At 41.0% G+C, this 22,546-nt stretch overlaps 1 protein-coding gene across 2 annotated transcripts in view; it reads right to left on the minus strand.

The window, feature by feature from the left end:
• Positions 1-227: 227 nt before the first annotated feature.
• creb3l2 (cAMP responsive element binding protein 3-like 2) overlaps positions 228-22,546 on the minus strand; it is a 40,654-nt gene continuing 18,335 nt past the window's right edge. The window contains exons 2-12 of one of the 2 annotated variants that reach the window (XM_008291111.1): positions 13,368-13,611; positions 12,037-12,236; positions 11,841-11,919; positions 10,933-11,135; positions 10,540-10,686; positions 9,988-10,046; positions 9,232-9,300; positions 6,212-6,311; positions 5,832-5,961; positions 4,200-4,422; positions 228-2,647 (exon numbers count right to left, since the gene is read on the minus strand). In XM_008291111.1, coding sequence (XP_008289333.1) covers positions 2,572-2,647; positions 4,200-4,422; positions 5,832-5,961; positions 6,212-6,311; positions 9,232-9,300; positions 9,988-10,046; positions 10,540-10,686; positions 10,933-11,135; positions 11,841-11,919; positions 12,037-12,236; positions 13,368-13,611 — 1,530 coding nt within the window. In that variant the 3' untranslated portion in view covers positions 228-2,571. Of the gene's footprint in view, positions 2,648-4,199; positions 4,423-5,831; positions 5,962-6,211; positions 6,312-9,231; positions 9,301-9,987; positions 10,047-10,539; positions 10,687-10,932; positions 11,136-11,840; positions 11,920-12,036; positions 12,240-13,367; positions 13,612-22,546 lie in introns of both variants that reach the window. The other variant, XM_008291110.1, reaches the window with a different exon arrangement.

Below are 22,546 nucleotides of genomic sequence, written 5' to 3' on the forward strand. Positions count from 1 at the left end.
TGTGGCCTTTAAATACGTTTAAGTTGAGATAAACTTTAAATCAGTCAAAAAAAAAATGTTTTAGCAACATACTAAAACCTTCAAAATGTCAAAATAAAACTGGCTGAGGTGACGCGTGTCATTGTGATATCATAGCACATTTTGTGAGAGAGGCAGAACAAGTCAACCATAAAAAGTAAACTTCATCATCAACAGTTTACCATAAAAAACACACACACACTCACAAGTCTTTTGCTGCTTTTACTAAGGAAAATACTTTATTTATTTGAAAGCAAGAAGACAGAAAGCCTCGTTCAGGGCTGCCTTTACACAGGAGCAAAGAAATGAAATGTGATTTGGAAACAAAATGCTCTCCACTAGCTGCTAGTTTCAGGTGTGACTAGAGGAGAATTTTCCATAAAACAATCAAAACAAAATCGGTACTTTTATCTTGTGTTTCCTATGATCTTATATCTGAACATTTGCAGACTCCACAGTGAGGAATATATAGTTTTAACTCTATCATCAATGCATCCTATCAAGATACAGACTTGACAATAAATCTTTGATAGATCCACTGATCTGCAAAACACATGACAACTAGATACAAATGTTGTTTTCTAGTCTAGTCACCAGTTTCTGTTGAAAATTGTATTCACCCTTAGTCGATAACTAAACAATTCCACATGTCTGGGCTGAGTCTGAACAGTGGATGTCACTGACTTACCATCAAACAGATGGCAGCTTGTATTTACAACATCAGACTTGTTTCAATAAAGCTAAGACATTTAAAAACCCATCCGTGACATGCTTGAAGTGGACAGGTAAGACGTTCAAAGTCATGATGTGTAATTAACAAAGAAAACCCCACAGACAGTCAGGACAAAGCCTGCAGCTAAGGCATCTTACGTTCATAATTTATCAACAGCACGGAATCCAAAATAGAGCCAGAATGAATTATGGATTGGTTCATAAACTACAGATCCCAGACACATTTAGACTTTCTTATTTATTAACAACTCATATTTACAAAAATAGATACCTTTTTTTTCCATTTCTGGGAAGAAATATTTTTGGCAAACGCTGAAAAATAGCAGATAAAGACCGTTGGAGCTGACAGCTTAAGTGTGCAAGGCAAAAGTGTCGCTGGATTAAAGGCCTAGTTCGACATTTTGGGAAACATCTCTTTTTGAGAGTGCACAACGTCCATACTGTAAATATGACGCGGCTAGCTTAGCTTAGCATAAAGACAGGAAATAGGGGAAAAAGCGACATCAACAAATTATTTTCAACAGCACCTCTAAAGCTTATAAATTACAATATTAGTGTGTATTACTTGTTATTTAGTACGTTTCGGAAAGGTAATGGGTGCTTTTTTCAGCTTTTGACAGAAACACGCTACCTGCTTCCCCTTATCTTTATGCTAGGCTAAGCTAATCACCTGCTGGCTGTAGCTTCATGCTTAGCATGCAGGTATAACATTGGTATTGATCTTCTCATCTAATTATTGTTATTTTGTTTCCAAATAAACTATTAAGATGCTTTAAACTACCAAAAATATAATAGTTTTGCAGTTTCGTATATTGACTTTTGACTTGCACACAGTGACTGCCAAACAAACAGAGCAAAGACGCAAGGGTGAAGCTAGCTAGCTAACAGGGTCCCCACATGACAAATAGGAACTTTTGTGGAAGAAAGTAATCCACTGTAGGTTAGATTTTACCGTTTCAGTCAATAATTTCCTTGAAATCAAAGGATATGAGTGCTAATGCAGCTTCAGACTGACCACACAACTGATAAACATCTCAAATATGTTTATATCAGTGTTGTGAAATGTCAGTAATACTGCATTATTTCCATCAAACACAAACTTTTTTTTAAATTATTATTTTGCAGCCAATGTGAACTTTTTAGCATCTAAAATATTAATTTGTCAGATTACCCAAATGAGCGCAGGAACCCTGAGCTAAGCCCTCGACGCGCGAAAACATTAACAATATATAAAAGAGAGTACAATAAAAATAAAAACGCTAAATACAGTATGAACACAAACAAGTATCAAAATGGGATGTATGCATTACGGGAATGAAATAAAAATATTAATAGCTACAAAGAGCAAAAAATTTTTGAAAAACAAACAACCCAAAAAAAAGGTTTCTATAAATACAGAAGTCCTCATCAGTGTCCTGTACAAAGCCTCACATGTCATATTTTAATAGAATTTCCACGGGAATAAATGCCACGCCGCATTATTCACTCGATCCGTTTGAAATTATCTCAGTGTGATTTTTCAACACCTAAACCTGGTAAGTTGACTCATTGAGAAAACTATTCAGTGCAACTTTACTTCAGAAATTAAGGCAACCAGTGCCCGTTTGTTATTATTAATATTATTATTATTATTATTTCTACCATTACAGTGTATCTGATTAAGCAGAGATGGCATTAAAAAAAAGCAGTGGGAGCTACTTTATGAGGTTTGCTCCAGGACACTGAACCATGCTCCAGAGGGGGGGAGGGAGGGTCACAGGTCATTGTGGGGTGTAAGGGGAGGAGAGGCGGGGTAAGGATGGGGGGGAGTTAACGGTCATCTCAGGAGGTCTCGTTGACCGTTCGCTCCAGCTCTATCACTTTACTGCTGTTCTCGTTCACCCTCTGGTCCAGAGACCTGAGAGACAAAACACACAGAGGAGGGTTGAGAAGAAGAAAGCTGTTTCCTGTCAAGAGAAAAAGTTGGATCGAATATGTAGATTTAATGTTCATCACTGGGATGTACAGATGTAGTGGAGACACAGGCGGGTAAATGTTCTTAATGAAACTGACTCATAGAGCTGGTTAAGGCTGGGGATACAGCTAAAATGGTCTGCACTTATATAGCGTTTTTCCACCTTTGCGGCACTCAAAGCGCTTTACAATGTTTCTCATTCACCCATTCACACACCAATGGCGACAGAGCTGCCATGCAAGGCGCTAATCTACCATTGGGAGCCATTTGGGGTTCAGTGTCTTGCCCAAGGACACTTCAGCATGTGGGGGGAACCGGGGATCAAACCGCCAACCTTGCCATCAGTGAACAACCCGCTCTACCACCTGAGCCACAGCCGCCCCAAGAATCACCAAATCACAAAAGACGACCAGTTAAAGGTTCAGTTTGAATTTAACCACTTTGGTCTGTTTATCAAAGTACGCAGGCTGTAGCTTTAATGTTAACACAACAATCAAAATAAAAATAATTATGGATCAAGGAATGATCTCACTTTGATACATATTAAATAGAGAAACTAAGTAAAGTTCTTGGAGGTTAAGCAGTTGGCCTGGACCGGGTGTCACCGGATGGGACCCCACACCAGCCTCTGTGCACCCCCCCCCAACATCGAGTCCGTCAGCCTTGTGTGGGTTGTGGGTGTTTTTTGACCAGAAGTCCGTTTCGCAAACACAACCTCCAACTGTAGGCTTCACCAGAGGAGGTTTTTGGGTGTTTCTTGGGTGAAAAGAGGCACATGTGGCCGTGGATGAGCTCACCTTAGGAGATGAATGTCACAGGGAGAGCGACAGTAATAGGATACGGGCCAGGCAGGGAGCACGCTGGGGGTTCTTGCAATCATATTTGCGTTTTCTCTGTGTGCTTTCATTGCAGTTTGCAGCACAGACATTTTAAGCAAATTCCCTCCGATTCATTTAGGCCAATTGCCAAAATATATATGCACATATTTTTTCTACCTAAGCAACACACTGGCTGATGGACCTTTGGGTGCACATGGAGGGTGTGGGGTGCCTGTCCAGACTAGTCTGTAGGAAATAAATGTCCAGTTGGTGCAGCAGCCTCACGCTGGTCGTCCTCCATTCACCTCCAGGTTTTTGTTTGCTTTCTGTATTGATGTGTATCAAGGTGACGGCATCCATTTACATTTTATTTTATTATTGTTGTGTCAGCATTCAAATGAATAACCAAGTACCTTGATAACCGGCTAAAGTGGTTCCATTTAAATTTAACCTTTTGTCTGCTGGTCATTATAAAGATCATTGAATGTTATCAGTAACTGAACTGACATGACATATTTTGTTGTGACACATTTTTTAGCTGTATCGCCGAGCCCCACGAAGATGTACTATCAGTGTCATACTGCGAGACCAGAGAGTAGGCAGGTAGGCATATACACGCACCGTCTATATGTTTTTACGTCAACCAGAAAGTCAAACTTGTCATCGGCCGTGCTTACCTGTGGATTTCCAGCAGCGGTTGTGTATCGTTGCTTTTATTCCTGAAAGGTGGGTGTGTCTCCACCCTGCTGGGCTCCACCCCGAGTTTCTGCTGCTCTGAGCGACGCCACGCTGCCATGACGACGGCTGGCGTGTCCTCCCATTGGTCGGGATATTCACCGCCCAGACCGAGGAGGTGCGGCTGCTCGTCTTCGAAGGTTGATAACAGACTTCTGGACTTAACTGAACGGGGGTGAAGGAATACATTGGAATTTAGTAGGTGTTTATATGGATGTGTTACTGCTTAAGAAGAGCTACACCAATATGATCTCTGTCTGTCACAGAAATACACACCAGCCAACACACACTTAATGATACTGTAGCACCACATTATTATCTATCTTTACAAAAAAAAGCAGTTCAGCTGGGAACATGATGGGAGAGGAAACTGAACTTGATTGTTAAGAAAATTATATCTGCTACAAAAGTGTGTGTGTGTGTGTGTGTGTGTGTGGGAGGTAGTAGAGAGGATGTAGTGAAAGGTCAACTCTCCTAATCAGTCTCTGTAGCTGTTATTGCAGTGCCGTAGGTGGAATCTGATTAGCGGCAACGTTATAATGGACCTCTACAGTTTTATAGCCGGGAACTAATGATTCATTACAATGGAAACAGCAGGGCAGGTCACCGAAGCTGAAATTTGTAGAAAGAAAAGACTCTGTGTGCGCAGTACGGCGTAGCAGCATGTCTCAGCCTCAGTTTCATATTCACTTTGTCCTCTGCTTTTCTAAGCTGTGGCTTAAACCTGCCTTAATCCATTTTTTGTGACAACACAGCAACGCCATCACTATTTAAATCAATCTGGCTAAACTGTGAGGAAAGAGTTGCTTAACTGTACATCCAGGGGGGAAAAAATGCATCATTATCATGCATTTTATTATTTTCAGTCTTGTTTTAGGTCCATTTTAGTCTCCACCAGCACCAGAGAAAAAATATCTGGTTGTTCTGCTACTAAATGATCCACAAGTTTGTCTGTTTGCTGCACAGACAGTTTTTTTTTTCTTTATTCCTGCACCAGAAAATGGAACCAAATGGAACCAAAACATTAAAGCTGCAGGCCACTAAACCAAAACTGAGCTGAAAGTGGCGAAAATACTCCGCAGAGGTGAGACCAACCGCAGAATTTGATGAAACTTCTCTGTGAATTTACCACTATGATGTTGCACTGTTTTTTGAGCCACGTAAATTTGCAAACATCTGTCACAGCAGCTTTAAAGGAGCATAAAAAGTTTAACTTCTTAATTAAAAGCAGCAACATTTTTAAATAAATCTTAACAAAATAACAGTTTCTTTTCAAAAGGAAATTGATTTTTTTTTTAAAGAATAGAATTCTTAACCTATTTACTCACAAATTTTTTCATTATCGTATTCATACTTTCTTCTAGTATTTATTTAAGACACTCGTTTACCTCCTGAACATTGTTATTTTATTCATTTTATATAAACTGTCACTCATGCTGCTCATGTTCTTTGCTAAAGCACGTTGCATCTGTGTTGATAACAGGTGCTACTGAAGTGAAGCCATCATTATAAAGTCATGATTCACGTCTCTGAGTGGGTTTGACATGTGTTTGTAGATCAGAGGCTGTGACTACCTGTGGTCGTGTAGGACTCTTTGACAGGCATCTGTTTGGATGTGAGGCCTGTTTCAGCGATGGTGGAGCACGGAGTCAAACTGCTGGGATAAAAACTCCCCAAAAACAGAGCAAAACACAACACGACCACCTACAGAGAGACAAAAACAAAGGCAGAGAGAGAAGAAGAAGAGGAGGAGGAGGAGGAGGAGGAAGGAGATGGGTGGAGACAGAGAGGGGGGGTAAGTAAATTATGAATCACACAAAATGCTAAGCTGCTAATGAGTGATGGAAGCAGATGTTTCCAATTCAATATTTTAATCAATGTTTCATCTGCACAATCTCCTGTTAGTGCACGTACACACACACACACGCACACACACACACACACACACAAGTACCATTAAGCATGATGATGTCTGGGTGCCAGTCACCCTGCAGGATTTGGGGACTTTTCCTGCCACCACCGCCTGCAGAGACTGCAGCTGCTGCAGCAGAGACCTGAGGAGCAGCACACAAACACACAGGTTAGACACACAAGACCAAACGCACATGCTAGAGACACACACACACACACACACACAGCCGAGTGTGTATTATGTATGTTTTCTGTGTGCAAAGAGAGCACAAAGTTAGTTAAGTCCACAACACTTAGAAGTTAAGAGTACCAGCTGTTGTTCTGTGATCTGTGCATTGACTCTGAAGACTGATGTAAATATATTGTTTTAAAGCTTTAGCAACAGTGAACTTTTCATTTGGTCTGACTTGATCTCAGTTTGCTGCAGCCAAGGAAACACAAAAGGCCAAAACTTAGCAATAAAACGAGGACATTTCATCACACAGGGTCAGAAATGATTGACCCTGTGTAATGTAAAATTTTTAAAAATGATAACTTTGAAGGGTAAACTGTTCAGTAATGTTAGTAGAAATGTGCAGTTTATCTTTTAAAGCACTAGAAAAAGCACAACAGTTTTCCTCCGACCCTTTTATTAGAGAGCTAAGCGGGTTAGTCATAAAAACAGTCCACAGTGTGTGGAAGTCCGACCTCGTGATTAGAAGCCAACAATGGAACAGAAAACATAAACTAATAAGGAGCTTGAATACCTCAGATATTTAACCCAGCCAACCCTTGTTTTCTTCGTATCTGCTGCCTTTGCATGACTATTTGTTGAGTTCTAAATGTCCTATATTGATTTTTAGTCTTGTTTCCTGTTGTGATAGTAGCTCGTGCTGTGACGCTGAATCTTGCTGGTTTTCATCCTACTGGAAATCTCGTCTCTTAAATGCTTCTGCCTTTAAAAAAAAACAAAAAAGTGCTAAAAATATTTTTATTATTTATGCTAAAACCACATCCAAATACCACACATCCCAAAGTTACTGCATACAGCAGTCTGGGGCATTTATTTGCCTCAACTGCAGACGTTAACAAGCCTTTAATACAATCAGGCCTTTATTTGTCCCACTGTTTAATAAGTATAGTTGGTCATATTTTAGCACAAAGCCTCATTTTGATCTGCCCTTTTAAAGCCAGTGCACTACTACTGTTAACACTAACTCAACTTTTCCTGTAACTGTAAAGCTTCCTCACATTTCAAACAAAGCAAAGTCGATTAGAGTGAATAAATGTATAGAAATGGATATTATTCTTAACCAACATGCACATTATAAGACAAGCAGCTGGAGTTTGTCCACCTTCGTCTTTTTCCTCGGCCTGTATGGCTTCGACCACATCACTGGCTTTTAATCGATGACTTTTCTTTTATTTGAGAAAAAACATTACTTACTAGTTTCTTTTAGATTTAAACTTTATATATGCAATTTATAAAATATAGCACACTGTCAAGGATGAATTATTATAGAGTAGCATTAATAGGTCCCACATGTCCTACTGCATCATTAAAATGCTGCCTACGTGTTAACTCATCAGCCGTAACAATCTGATTATACAATAAATTAGCCTGACACGAGCCATTCTGCTTAATAGCTGTTTTTTACTTTATTATTTAATGCAGGATTTGCACAACTGTTCACTGTTAATGATTTGCATCATTAAAAAAATGCAGCTAAACTCTCCTATCCACTGTGCTGAGGTCTGGACAACGAGGATGTGGGGTCATCGAGGTAACTTCAGGTTTAACTCTGGGTGCGTCGCCATGGTAACTGATGCTGCACATCTAACCTGCTCTGGAGAAGGTTATGTTGTAGATAATAGCTCAGTGTGTATAAAAGCATCTCCTACTGACCAGTCAGTCCTCTTGGAAAAAGCTACAGCGGCTGTGTTGCTTTTAGCCTGAGTTATAGTTTTAATTTATGCGTATTAGTTTAGGATTATAGTTTGTTTGTCTTATGAGAAATATGCAGCTCTACACCTGTCCATGTTTGGTCATCTGGTGCCAGCGCTGTACCTTTTATGTAAACGCACTCAAAGCTATGGTCGGAAACTCTTGGTTCACTGATAACCAGCCTTATGTGACCACTTAGCGTGACTGTGGTTGTTAGGTTTAGTGAAGCCAGATAAGGAAAAGATATCCTGGATATGTTTTACAGGCCTCTGGTGCAAACCAGCGTTAACAAAAAAAATAAATAAAAAAAACACTCACACAGATGCACGCACACACTGCACTGGTTCATTTAGCTTTTCAACAGTGGCAGTAAAGCCCACTGAGTGTAAAAACAAGACCCAAAACAGCTGCGTTACCGTCAGCTATACTTAACACGCTGCACACAAACATAGTTCATCCGTGCATAACGAGAGCAAACAGCGCGGCCTATCTGCTGCAGCTCAAGCATTTTACATTAAAATAGCCTCATGATTATGCATGGATGCAAAACTGCAGCTGAACGCATCCACGGGGAGCTTTTGATTCAGCTTTATTTGCAAATAACAAAACTGAGCCAGTGTTGCCCGACTCATTGTCCCCACTCCTCTCAGCAATAAAAGCAGAGAGTGAAGTCTCACAGGATGAGCCGAATCAGGCATCCAGGGAGGGACGTTTTAGATCCCCTCTTGAATTTCCTGGTGTTTTGATTGTCACCATCCCTGAGTCTTTCTAACAGGAGTCATCATTTCTGTCGTGTTCAGCTGTGTCACGACTGGCAGAGGCGGAATCTGTAAAAACGTCTGATCAGCTTGAGTATCAAATTATATGACGCACAGAAAAAAAGGGTTGAGAGGAGTTTTTTAGCTGTCTGAGCAGTTCAGAGAGATATGGTTGGATCAACATCGACTCCGTGCATTTATTTTGCATTGACCGCTGACAGTATAGCTGATTTATAGCTGTGTAGTAAAGTCTAACAGCTAAATTTGCTGTTTGTTCCCCTAAAAATTGACCAATTTCATCTTTCTTGCAGATCAGAACACACAAAGAGCTTCACTGTATATCAAATCAATCACAAATGCTTGAGCGTGTGTTGTTCTTACTTGTTCGTACACTCCAGAGTCTCCACTTTCCTGCGTAGCTCGTTGTTTTCATTGGAGCAGGTCTCCACCCTGTGGACACACAGCAGCACTGCAGGCTCAGTGGCTGAACAAGTCATTCCCATCTGCAAGCCATATTCCCCCTGCTCTGTTTATGCTGCAGATTTTACAGAATTGCTTGACTACACAGTATGATTTGTTCTAAATGTACAAACATTTAATGTAGTGCACAGACTTTTGTTTCAGTTTGCCACATTGTAATCTGCTGCTTTTATTCCTCAAAGCCTGATAACGCTATGATTCAGTTTTGCTATCTTTGGTTGCAGATCGGCTCTTCCAAATACTACATTACATGCTAAAACAATCACTCGCTAACAGCAGCAATCACTTGCATCACAAATAAGTAATCAAAGCCTGGCGCCTCCTGATAACATTGTCCCTGGACCCCCAAAAAGATCTATTTATTTAAAGGATGAACCCTGCTAAATTTATTCTAATACAATAAAAGGATCGGCGTTGCTCTACACACTCCACATCATACATGCACATATACACTCAGTTTCACCACAAGAGTTTATTTTCTGTTCTGATTTGCACCTTTGCTTGATTTTAACTAAACGCCTGATAATCTGACTTTATTCAATCATCTCTAAAACACATGAATGCAGCTGGAAAAACATAAAAAAGAACAAGACAGCAGGCAAAATTACAAATATGATTAAATAAGCTGTCAAAGCTAAAATAAGAATAAGGACTTACTTCTTCTCCAGAGCGTCCATGTACTCCTTCTTCTTCCTACGACTCTCTTGAGCTGAAATCTGACAAACAATGAAGGGAAAAGAATTAGAAAAAGAAATAATAACATAAGTTTGCTTCATGTGTTTGGACTGAAGTTACACTGAGCAGCCTGTATCGGGATTAGAAGGTATAATGTATACTAATATGTTTGGTTACTGGGGAAAAAAAAGCTAAGTTGGATATTCATAAAGGTTTCATTTTGTCTTGTTAATAAAAATAAATAACAATAGATACTTGCTCAGAGCTGGAAAGAGCATTTACATGATGACTCTTATATTGTATTTACATCTTTTTGCAAGTATGAAGTAGAATAGAATAGAATAGAATAGAATAGAATAGAATAGAATAGAATAGAATAGAACTTTATTGATCCCTTTGGTGGAAACCTCAGGGAAACTGTTGGTGATTGATGCTGACCTTTTCCAGGTTTTAACTTATTTAAAAGAACATTTCAAAGCTCAAACTGTCCACTGAAACAACCGTTTTCTACGTCTGATTCAAGTAACTGCGCACCTTGTTCTTGATCTTCCTGCGGATCTTCTTCAGCGCCTTCTCCTCGGCTTTGGTGAGCGGCAGTTTGGTGGGAACTGGGTAACCCTCGGCAACCAGAGTACGACGCTCCTCCTCGGTCAGCATCAGCGGCCCTGAGCCCTGCAGTTTCTACCGGGAGAAAAGAAGAATTAAAAGAAATTTTAAAAGGGATGATCACTACCAGTTATTTTTGGATAGTATGAAAGTTTGTTTAAAATATGAATAAAATCTGCAGGATCTCTTTGATTTGGCACGAGAGTGGAGGCACTTAGTGGAGAAAACAATGTTCAGAGGGAAGTCAAAGTGGTGGAAACTAGTGGTTAGTGATAAAGTATGTGATGCTGTGCTGCGATGGGTTGAACACTGAGTCCTTACATGCGGAGCGGTGAGCAGAGGGGAGTTGGACAGGGAGGAGGCAGCTCGAGGAGACACCTTCAGGCTGGCCTGGGAGGGAGGAGGGCTGGTGGGGGAGGTGGGGCAGGACAGACCGGGGGTAGCGTGGACGGGGCTCTGGCTGCCCTCCGAGTCGCTGCCGTGGGAACTGGGAGGAGTGGGAGGCATCTGCAGAGACTCCAGACCTGAAACATGACGATGGATTGGTCAACTAAACTGGTTGTTTGACCGAGAAACAAGAATATCAAAAGCAGAAATTACACATTTCTTGGGATGTGAGAAACTATTGAAAGATAAAAACTTATTAAAAGGCATTAAAGAAAGGCAGCTGCTGTGATTTAAATAAATGAAGGTTTCTGAGAAGAAAATTTAGGTGCAGATTTTGAGAAGAATCCTGATTAGAGGTGTTTTTATGCAAATGGCCACAGTGTTTGTTCTGCTTTCAGGTCTTGTTGTTGATTTTAGAATTTGAATTCTTAGACTCATACTGCATGTCAAAAGACTGCCATTCATCAGAGCAAGAAACGTTAAAAACAGGAAAAAAGGCTTAATTTTCAACTTTACAACAGTCCTTAAACAAATCACACATGATACCCCATTTCATTGGGAAAATAAACCAAATCTAAGATTTAAATCAAAAAATAAGCTGTTTGCATTACACAGATTCTACACAAGGTCCTGGTTATGCTGCTTCCATAGAGATGCTTTATATTGTGAAAATGAGCCCACAGTGAATGAGAAGATGAAAAAGGAGAAAAAAGAACACCTTGAAACTTCTTGAGGTTTAAATCAACCATGAGGTCACTATAAGGTGTTTTTATCAGATGGCCAGCAGGGGTCCTCATAGCATCAAACAACAAGAAGACAGAGGGCAAAGTTTGAATTCTGACCTTTGGGTGAAAGATTGAGGAACTGGTCCACTTCATGGGGCTCCAGTTTAATCTGCGGGATGATGTTCTCCTCCTTTATCTGTAAGCACAGACAGAGACACAGGAGAGGTGAGAGGAGATAGACGACACTCAGCGGTACAAAGAGTGAGAGACGACCGCAGATATCAGTTTCTGTCACGTGTCTCGGCTCGCTCACCTTGATGCCTTTGCCCTGGTTGAGGCTGCTGACTGTGGTCTGGGCCGGGGAGGCGGCGGGGGCCGCGGCGGGGCCCTCGGGCGCCTGGGGCCCCCCGCTGGAAGCCAGAGAGAGGGAGAGGGTGGGGAGGAGAGAGGGAGTCTCACACAGGAGGCCCTCGATGGCTTCCTCCTGCTCCATGGGCCACTCGCCGTCAGACTCTGCTGTGTTTGTACACGACATGCATCAGACTACTAACTAAGGCAGTAACATGTGAAAACGTATCTTTATCGACCTGATCTGAAGGTTTTTAAAACATCATTTTTACGCTACAATTGAACACTGTTTGACTGTTTTGAACTCTATTATTTACAACACGTTGAGCTTCACAAGATAAGATTCATTCACTCCCAGAATACTTTTAGTCCTTCATAGCCAACATAAATACTTCAAGGTGTGTGAGAACTGTGTTTTGGTTTCCATAATGTTCAAATCTTGGGTGCGGCTCTTTAATAATTAGGCTAGATTAGATTCTTTCTTGTTATCACTTCACACAGCGTCCACATAATACAGCACACTTTAGCATCTAAGTAGACGTTATGAACTGTAACAAAACTGCATGTCAATATCTACAAAAGACAAAAATGAACGTTATGATGCATATTTTTGAACGGTTTCCAAGTTAATGGTTGAAAATTATTCCGTAATGTTTCATAGGGCGGTAATAATCCATGAAACAGAATAACTTTTGAGTTGGCAGCTTAAGAAACGTCTTTAATCAAGCTGTAAATGCTGTTAATGTACATGATGAAATGAAAAATACTTTATTCATCCCAGAAGGGAAATTCAATTCAAATGATAAAGAGCCCTTTCAAAACAAAAGCCTCAAAAGAGTTTGGATGTAATCAAAGAATTCCAACTTTTTCATTTATGGCATTTTAACTGTGTCATGTTGCACAAAAGACATTTTTGAGTTTTCTCTACTTCTAGTCATGGTGGTGTGTTTACACAGAGGAGCAGGAAGTGAAAAATGAGCCAACAGTCAGTAAAAACAACAGGAGCAAAGAGAACCAAGATGTTGCTTAGAGGGTTAAAAATATGAGATTTTTATGTGAACACAAGAAATGAGGAATGTAGTGTTGAGGTGAGCTGTCACTGTTTTACTGGTTAAACTTTTTAAATGTTTACATCAGCTACAGGTCAACTGGGACACATGAAGAGAAGGAATCAGCTGCTAATATTAGCCAGAATAAGCTACAGGTCACACCAGAAAACTAGTGCTGCTGCTTTTTAATTCTTATCAAGTCAAATGTGTTTTTTCTTGTCTGATCATCACTGTGTTTGGGTCTCACCTGCTTCGCTGCCCTGCTCTCCGGTCAGGTGTGACAGCGGCGACTGAGGCCTGCTGTCGCCACACAGCGAGTAGCTGTGCTCGGCGGTGATGTGAGGGGGGAGAGGGGAAGACGGGGACAGGTCGCCGCCGTCCTCCCCCTCCATGGCTTCCATGCCGCCTCTCCCCCCGGACAGGAAGGGGTCGCTGAGCAGCTGGCCCAGCAGAGCATCCTGGGAGAGGTCGTCTAGGAGCTCAGAGAAGTGCTGCGGCGAGAAAAGAGAAACGAAACACTATGAATACATGTGCAGATGATATTTAATGCGAGACCCCATCAGACGGGAGGCCACATGCAGGAGGAGACAGACAGATAATTATATAAATTATATAAAGCCACATCGTTAGGAGCCCGTGGCAGCCGGTCTGTAATTACACACTGTTTAATTCTTTATTGGCACCTTCCCTTGAAGTTCCCCTGCAGCTCTCCCTCAAGGAAGACGAAAGAAGCCAATCAGAAACTTTAACATCAGGTTTCACTGCCGCAGAATCTCCCCCATCAGTCAAGTTTCTCTTTCTGCGTGTGTGTGTGAGTCTCAGTGTGGTGATACATCCACAAAACACACAGAGGTTAACAGACAGACCTCCTCCTCCTCCCCTTTATCTCCTCTTTCATCCCCCCATCGTCTCGCCTCCTTCACCGCATTCTTTTCTCTCAGCAAGGTGACTGAGTGCAGGTCTTCCTCTATGTTCAGGTGTGTTATGACTAAAATAAACAGGAGGCAGCCAAAGCAAAACCCTGCAGGAGATGTGCTGATAACACACTGACATATATCTCCTGCAAACAGCTGGACTTCTGTACTTTTCTGAACATTTTCAAAGAAAACCTGCAGAACAGACCCCTGAACTCGTGTCTCACAGCACTTAGCAAATAATTATGGCTTCATGTTCCCCAAAAAATCTCCAAGGTGACATGTTCAAATGGGTGGTTTCTTCCATTGAACCCAAAGACAATCAGTCCTCAGCGATAGAAGAAAAGAGAAAATCTGCATGTTTGACTTAATTTAGGAGAAAACTGACGAAGCGATTAATTTGTAAGCTTTCAAGCAATAATCAGCGAACTCCAATTTTCTCTAATACCGTTCATATTGTGGGGGAAAAAAAAGATGGTTTGTTCTGCTGCTATCAGCAAAATGACACCAATTACATTAGAAATAGGTAAGCTGCTCTAGATGTTAGGAGTTAACAGTTTTTGGAGTACTGTAACTAAATACAGGATATTTAAAAAAAAAAAAAAGTCACATGAGAGTGTTTAAAAGTAAAAGACTTTTGTTGAATGCATTGTTCATACTCTATTTGAAATACATATACCAATACATTTTGGCAGATGGTGACTATTATTCGTCATACTTTTTGTTTCTTTTCTGTAATTTGGTCATGAATGAGCCTCCGTATTAGTCTTTAATATATGATTTTGTCTATTTTTTGGACCTCACTGTGGTGCATTGCTGAGAAAACTTGTTCATAATTGTTTTCAATCAAGTCTCCTGTTAAAACTACAAGGTTGTATTAATGCCCATGTGTCCAAATCATTTGTAGATGTGATAAGTACAACGTGGTGTAAAACTCAACTAATTCCTTAATTAGTTTGTTAAATGCTTTTTAAATACTTTATGGAAGTACACCACTGCATGCTGGGAGATTATTATGTCTATTAGGTGATTTATTTAGTTGAACATACTTTTTCAACTATTTTCTCCCTTTTCTGTAGTTTTGTCATGAATGAGCCTCCATATATCTGGGTGTAATATGAGTGTTTATGTAATGTTTTTGTGGTTTATTGCTGTCAAACTTGGTCAGTTACTGCATGTATTCAAGTGTCCCGTGTGTTTACACCCATAATCTAAAATCACAACATGTTTGTATCGTATTATTTATTAGACAGAAATGACATAATTTCCCCACTCAGCGACCATTAAAATGTCATATCGTCTGACAAATGTGTGACATTCCCTTAAAAACAACACTTTTTTTCGCCGTCCTATCCTGACTTGAACTCATCGCTTCAGGAGGGAATCTCTGATGCAACTTCGACCCTCCAGTTCTGTTGGCAGGCAGAGTAAGAAGGAGGTTTCCAGTTGGAAACTGAGTCATAGGCGACTCAGCCAATGTGAGGGAAACTTCAATATGCAAAGCTGAAGCCATGTAGAAAATAAACTCTAAGGTTCACAGCTACAGTCCGGACAAACTGTGTTTAGTTGCGTAACAGCACAAAAGATGGATGACAAAAGGTGTATGCATGAAGGCTCAGGTGGATGAGGAGAGAGTGAAATCAAGATGGAGGAAGCGAGGAAACAGGAGGAGGGTGGACGGCCGAATGTCAGACATGTGGCTTCAATTACAGACTGACAAAGAGGAGACTGGACTTTTGCTTTTTCTCTCTCACACACACTCACACAGTGAAATGACCTCTTCACTTCATCAACACACTACACACTCCTGCTGCTCTATGCTGCCCTATATGGCCCTTCTGTAGGCCTGTGTGTGTGTGTGTGTGTGTGTGTGTAATGCAAACACCGACAGCATACCGTGAATCTATTCAAGTGGGGAAAACAAATATTTGCACACTTATCCAGCAGGATAACCATCAGCGTGTGTGACTGAAAACAACCCATGATATTAACGCATGCTACAGCAAGTGTGTTTGCGTGTGCGTGTGTGTGTAAAGGAAGCGCACACGTGCTAAAACCCATCACACTGCGAGCAAACATTTACTATAGCTTACAACACTTTCCTTCCCTTCAGAGTCTCCCGGCAATGACGATGTCACGGTTACCCAGAGTCACCTCACACATCAAACTGATGTCGTTCAGATGTTCAGCACACACAGCTGTGAGCTTTACTGTGGTCATATCTACAATGTCAGCATTGTAAGTTTGCACTCAAAACTGAAGAGATAGCAGGATAAAGGGATAGATGGATGGATTGTTAATCTGTTTTAATAGGAGTGATAGTCAATAACATGAACCATTTCACTTCAAAGTCTCTCTTGATGGTGGCCAGATGGTGAAAAGTAAAAATATGTTGTGAAATTCATGCAGAGTGATGCGGTGAACATCCACCAATCAAACGAACGAATAATGAATCACTTTAATAGTTGTAGTGAAGCTTATTGTGATGAAAACTGAATGTGTCGGGTTCATGTCTACATTAGCACCCTGCTCACTTTTCGGTGACAGTTGCGACTTCAATCTAACTAGGTTGGACTGAGTAACATTTCTGTCTGAACTCCGAGCTGTTGTTCTACCCGACAGACACGCACGAGACTAGACTTATTTTGGATCGTAGCACGAGAGACAGAAAAGAAAACAAGCAGAGACAGATATTGTCATGACTGTCACGATCAACTGTATTTACCATGCCACACCAAACTGTTTTGCTTTTAGTGCTGTTTGTCTGCCTGTTTGTTTGTCTCTAAGCAGGATTAGACAAAGAAAACTACCAGGCATTTCTTCAACTATGCAAGGTGGGGCATTGACCTTAGTAGAGGACTAAGCTCTCTGAGTGCTGTTCAAGGTATTTTAAAAAGTAGCAGTGGTAGTAAAACTGTGATGGTTAAACTTTGCAGGTAATCCACGGTCACACCACCAAATGTCGGGGATTGCTGCGTAAAGTGGGCGACGCAACTGTCTTGAATGTGACGGTGTAAAAGGTGTGACTCTAGGAAAGTATTGTTTCATCGGACAACAAACAGTAAATATGTCTGATGTCGAGATCAAGAAGCTGCTACTCTTTTTATATTTTGAAAGTATTTATGCTCCATGTCAGTATGTGCTGACTGATCTGAACTTTGAAAGTGTAGAACAACAGTTTTATCTATTTATATTTCTAGACGGTTGCAGCACCGTGTTAATATGACTATTCCTGAGTTGTGTCGAGCGCAGCGGGTGACTACAGCACAAGCTTCCTGGAGAGTTTAGAACTTCCCACTGTGTTTTGGACGCTCTGGATGTGAAGCCTGTACAAATCAGAGCGTCTCCACAGTTCTAACCTTTTACAACTCTTTCAGTGACGAACTATAAAGGTGTGGATGACAGAGAATCACCTCATACAGTTTCTCCTTATACCAAACAGTGATTTAATTATGTTGAGTAGGAGACGCCTGCAGTGCCAACAGTCCATGAAGGCACACATTTTGGGCGGATTACGGTGGATGATTAAATCTACGTCATGCGAACCCTTGCAGATGCAGAAAACATTAATTGGCCTTAAGGGACCCAGTTGTGACCAAAGCTCATTATAATGAACTTGAATGTACTCTTCTGATGTCATGTACACGGCAAATGTTGGTCATCTTCCCTCCATCACTGTGGTGGGTAGGTCTCATTAAAGCTGTGAGAACCACTAAAGGAAAAGTGACCTACTTCTAAATGACAGAATGTCATGACTTTAACAGATAGACGAAGCTACCCCACCTCTGAAACATTACGAAACCATCAAAAACATCACGATGAAGGAAAAGGGTGCAGTTTTAGTGAGGGGTAATTACATTCATTACGGAGCCATACTTCGTGGGTTCAGATGTGGTTTGCGTGACCTCTGACACCACCCTGTTCTCCCGATGGCACAACCCTGTTACACAACGGGGCAGAAATGCTCAAAAGATCATCTCTGAAAAAATCTTAAATATGAGTACAAATAAACAAATATTCCTCCCGACATGAGGACACGGAGAGGAATAAATCCTAGAGCAGGAAATGGGAGCGGTCCAACTCCGCCTGCATGAAAACAGAACCACACCAAAAACACATAGCGAGGCTTTATGAGCTCCCTGTCATTTGTGCAGTAGGAGTGTGCGGTTGTGGTTGTGAGAAGCGGGGCAGCAGACCGGGCTGCAGGATCGGTCACCGGCCGGGTGTAGCTCATCACACACAACAGAAACCTCTTTGTGTTTGCACCCCGAGAAAGAGGCGTTGTTTAGGAGCCACTGTAACCCGACACTCCCCAGCTGGGAACAGCCGCAAGAGCTGAAGCCGAAATGGGAAAACTGGGAGTTTAAACTGGAACTAGGGCAAGATTCAGTAGGTCACTGGCTGCTTCTGAGGGAGCAGAGGTGACAACAAAGAGGCTTTTCTCACATTTTCCTGCGTAACGTTTAACACACAGAGCCAAGCAGCGAACACTGCTGAAAGTGCAGATTGTAATCTTTTAATTAAAGCCACAGCGAAGTCGGTAGATGGAGGAGGAAATACAGGACTGATTAGAGCTCGAGCTCTGGTGAGGAAATCCTGCGTCACCCAAAGAGAGGCAACCCTTTCCAAAGCTCTGCTGTACTTTCAGTCTGTCTCATCTTAATCAAATCAGAGAAATGCTGATGAAAGTCGGTCAGGAAAGCCTGTTGAACACGGAGCAGAGAAGTCATGAAAATGAGGGTTTAAACAAGGCAAAGAGGCAACTTCAGGCTAGCTACTTTGAGCTAAATGCTACAGCTAGCCTGCATTCATTAACAATGCTAACATGTTGATGTTCAGCTTGTCATTGATTAGCAAGTTAGCAAGCGAAAATCTCCCAACGAGCAATAAATACAAAATACAGCTGAAGCTAAGGAGGAATGTCATTAGATCCACATATATGAATTCCAAAAGCCAGCTGGCACATACGTAAAGGTCACACATCATAAGAGTCAGTAAGACTCATCCTGTGGGGACCTTGAATATCTGTACAAATCTTCACCCTGATCCCTAAAATAACCAAACAATGAACAGGCCAGAACACAACTCAAGCACTATTAGCACTGCTGAGAAAAAGTGAAATAAAAAGGTGGAGCCAGAAATTTTCATATAGATATGGATATACAATTTTTCCACTTTCCCATAGATTTTAAATTAATTAAATTAAAGCAAACTGAATTATTGAAAAATTGTACAGAACAAGAACATGCTAATTAGACCTAGCTACAATTATATATAGCAGAAGACGCAAGAAACAAAACCAATTATTTGTCAACTAACAAAAACCCAAAAGAAGAAGATGTTAAATGTTTACGACAGTAGAACGTATTCAGTCATGGTGTTTCCATTTACCATTATGGGCAATTACAAAAGAAAAAAGAAATAAATCTCACCTCAAGCAAGTTCTTGCAAAACATTTTTACCCAGTTTTTTTAAATGTTGTCATTTCCATTAACTTTTCTGATGCGATACTTTGAAATGCACATAAAAATGCATCATGGAAACACAGTTTGTAGGATTCATCCTCTGGGGGCCGTGAATGTGACCTTTACCGAGGTTCCCTCTGATTGTTGCCAAAATACCATCCAGCTAACAGACCAGAACATCGGCATCTCTACATCAACATATGTCTTGTACCAAAAATGTTCATACTGGCATGGATATTTAAACCTTTTTCAAGAATGCCTCAATCTATCAGACAGAAATCACTAATACATGGAAGCAATGACTTCAAAACACCCTTAATATACTTTCAAATGTTAAAAGCAGCACCACCTCCACATGACTTGCTAAAATGTTTAGGACTAATGATGCCCTGAGGCGATATGAAACATCCTGCTAACTACACTGACCAGTAATCCTGTTTCCTAAAATGCCAGGCGGAGCAGCTAATGATGATTCCTCGACAGCTGTGTCGGTCACTACTTAGCAGCTAAATGAACAGTGTGACGGTGGGAGGGAAGGAATGTCCTAGCAGGTCTGTAATTCTTCTGTAAAGTAGGATGTGTGCCTGTTTTAACCCTTAAGGGTCAGAGCTTTAGGCTTCGGGAGGCAAGTAGAGGAAAGTTTGGTGATGCAACACTTTCCTCCCGTCAAAAGCCAAACCAGATGTGTAAAACTGCTCCGGAAAAAATGTCTGACGGTACTAAAGACACACACAGTGTGAGTCCAGCTGAGTGTGTGTATTCAAGTGTGTGTGTGTGTGTGTACCTTGCCCTGGACTCATCTGTGTGTGCTTTTGCTGATGACACAACTTCACACACACACTAATAAACGAGATAAACACACTCATGTGTATAGATCTATATCAGGACAAACTCAATGAGTCATTAGTTTCATTTGTCACAAATTACTAACACGTGTCCAACTATCAGCAGAAACCAGTGTGAAAGGCAAAACTGACATCTGATGTTTGGTTCTACGTTTAACAAGTCATTTTGTCATCAAGTGAACTCTGAATAAGTGTGCCTGATTTTACAAACAATGTAAAGATTAACCCTCTAAACTCCAGATAGTCTCTGGGTGTTTTCTCTGCTCCTGTGGACTCATTTCTCACTGCTGCACCTCTGCTGCACAACCACGACTAGAAGTAGACAAGTCACTTAGCTATCATGCCATCATATCCTGAAACACAGCCTGCAGTTCAGCCGAAAAAGTTTTCCAATTACCAAGCTTACGTTTGGTTACGTTTTCTGAAAGAGCAGCACGTCATAGAAAAGTAGTTCAAGAGAAAAAGCTGAAAGTGATTTTACTGTTTCTGGCTCTGGTGAATGGCAAACATTTTGACAATGTTTTTTAGAGATGCGTCTTTACACATCCATCAGTGAGTTTTTTTAATGCTCCCATTGTTAATAATTTCTTATACAAACATCCTAGAACCATGGTTAATGTCTTAAATTAAAGAAGACCCCTGTAACATCACATACTCATAGATAAATGACTGTTTATGTCCATGAAAATGTAGGACATTTAACACACATAGTTTGCATTTCCTGGTTCCCACATCTATGCAATCCAATATGTAATATGTAATGCACCACACTCGAGCACAGACATTAACTTGTATTGTTTTAGCCAAGAAAGAGAAGCAAGCCTTGTTTCTAAAATTAAAAAAAAACAAGCATGATTCCACCAACGCCTCCTTGGTTAAATGCTTCACTCACAGCCATGAGCACAAAGGGAGAAAATGTCACTCATTCTTCCCAGTCAGCCTCAGATTCTTGTAGGATCCAGTTCCTCCACCTGCTGATTTAATTCTCATTGTGGCCCTCAGGTGAAATTCCCAAACCACCAAATTTGTATAAGAGCACAATATTTGCATATTTGAACCTCAGCTGCGGTGGTGGCTGTATTTTAGCATATTTAGCGTTCATGACTGAAACTCCTGCAGCTGGATGCCAAAGTATCCGCTGGAATGTGATCAACGTGTACAAGCTGTGTTAACACTTAGCCGAAGTACATCTGTAGAAATTTTATTTGCAGAGCAGCAGAGATTCCTTCACAGCCTCTTAACCTAAATCATTTGAAGACTTACAATCATAGTCACTAGATGAAGTTTACCCATGTATTAATTAATTAGTTGTCAGCTATTTAAGTCACCTCCACCTAATTTTGATTGATCAGTTTGAGTATTTGTTTGTTTTTTAGGGGGGAAAAAAAGTCTAAACACTCTGATTCCAGCTTTCTAAATCTATGCATTTTCTTGTTTCTTTCCTCCTCTATGACAGTAAATTGAATATCTTTGGGTTTTGGACAAAACAAGACATTTGAGGACATTAATTTGGGCTTGACTGACATTTTTCACCATTTTCTGACATTTTAAACACCAAACAACTAATCAATTAGCCAAGAAACTAGTCAAGAATGAAAATGTTAGTTGTAGCCCCAGTTGAATTAACAGAACCAATAACGTGATCACATGAGTTCAACTAAATCTGTTTGGTGAATTGTGACTCTACCTCTAAAGATCAACATGTTGCCATAACCAACCCCTCTGTGCTCCAGAAGTCCTGCATGCTGTCACACCAAACCCAGCAGAACCTGCACTGTAGCGAGCCGACACAAATCTCCTTAAAACAACTGAAGTTTAGATGTTTTCCAGCTTTCAGCTGAGTCAAACCATGCATGAGATAACCATGATAGTTACCAGGGCCATAAATCCCAGGAAGCACTTATCACTTGTCCTAACAGCGCTGGGCTCTGAGGCTGGTACACTGTCTGCGATGTGCCACTGATACTGCATGTGCCACCTGAACAAGACAAATCACAGGCCTCGGAGGGCTCCTGCTATCTGGGGCTTATCTGGGGGAGGCGGCAGGTGGCCAGAAACAGCACCAAGCCCACATGTCTAGATTGTATCTTACAGGATGCAGCTTTATGTGTGAAACCATCATTTGTAACACGTTGACTTAAAACAAGCAGCAGAGTTCATGGGAGCTCCACATGTTTAGGTTTCCTCTCTGCTGTGTTTACC

Source organism: Stegastes partitus, unplaced genomic scaffold, assembly GCF_000690725.1.
Source record: "Stegastes partitus isolate 25-593 unplaced genomic scaffold, Stegastes_partitus-1.0.2 Scaffold718, whole genome shotgun sequence".
NCBI classification, from domain to species: Eukaryota; Metazoa; Chordata; class Actinopteri; family Pomacentridae; genus Stegastes; species Stegastes partitus.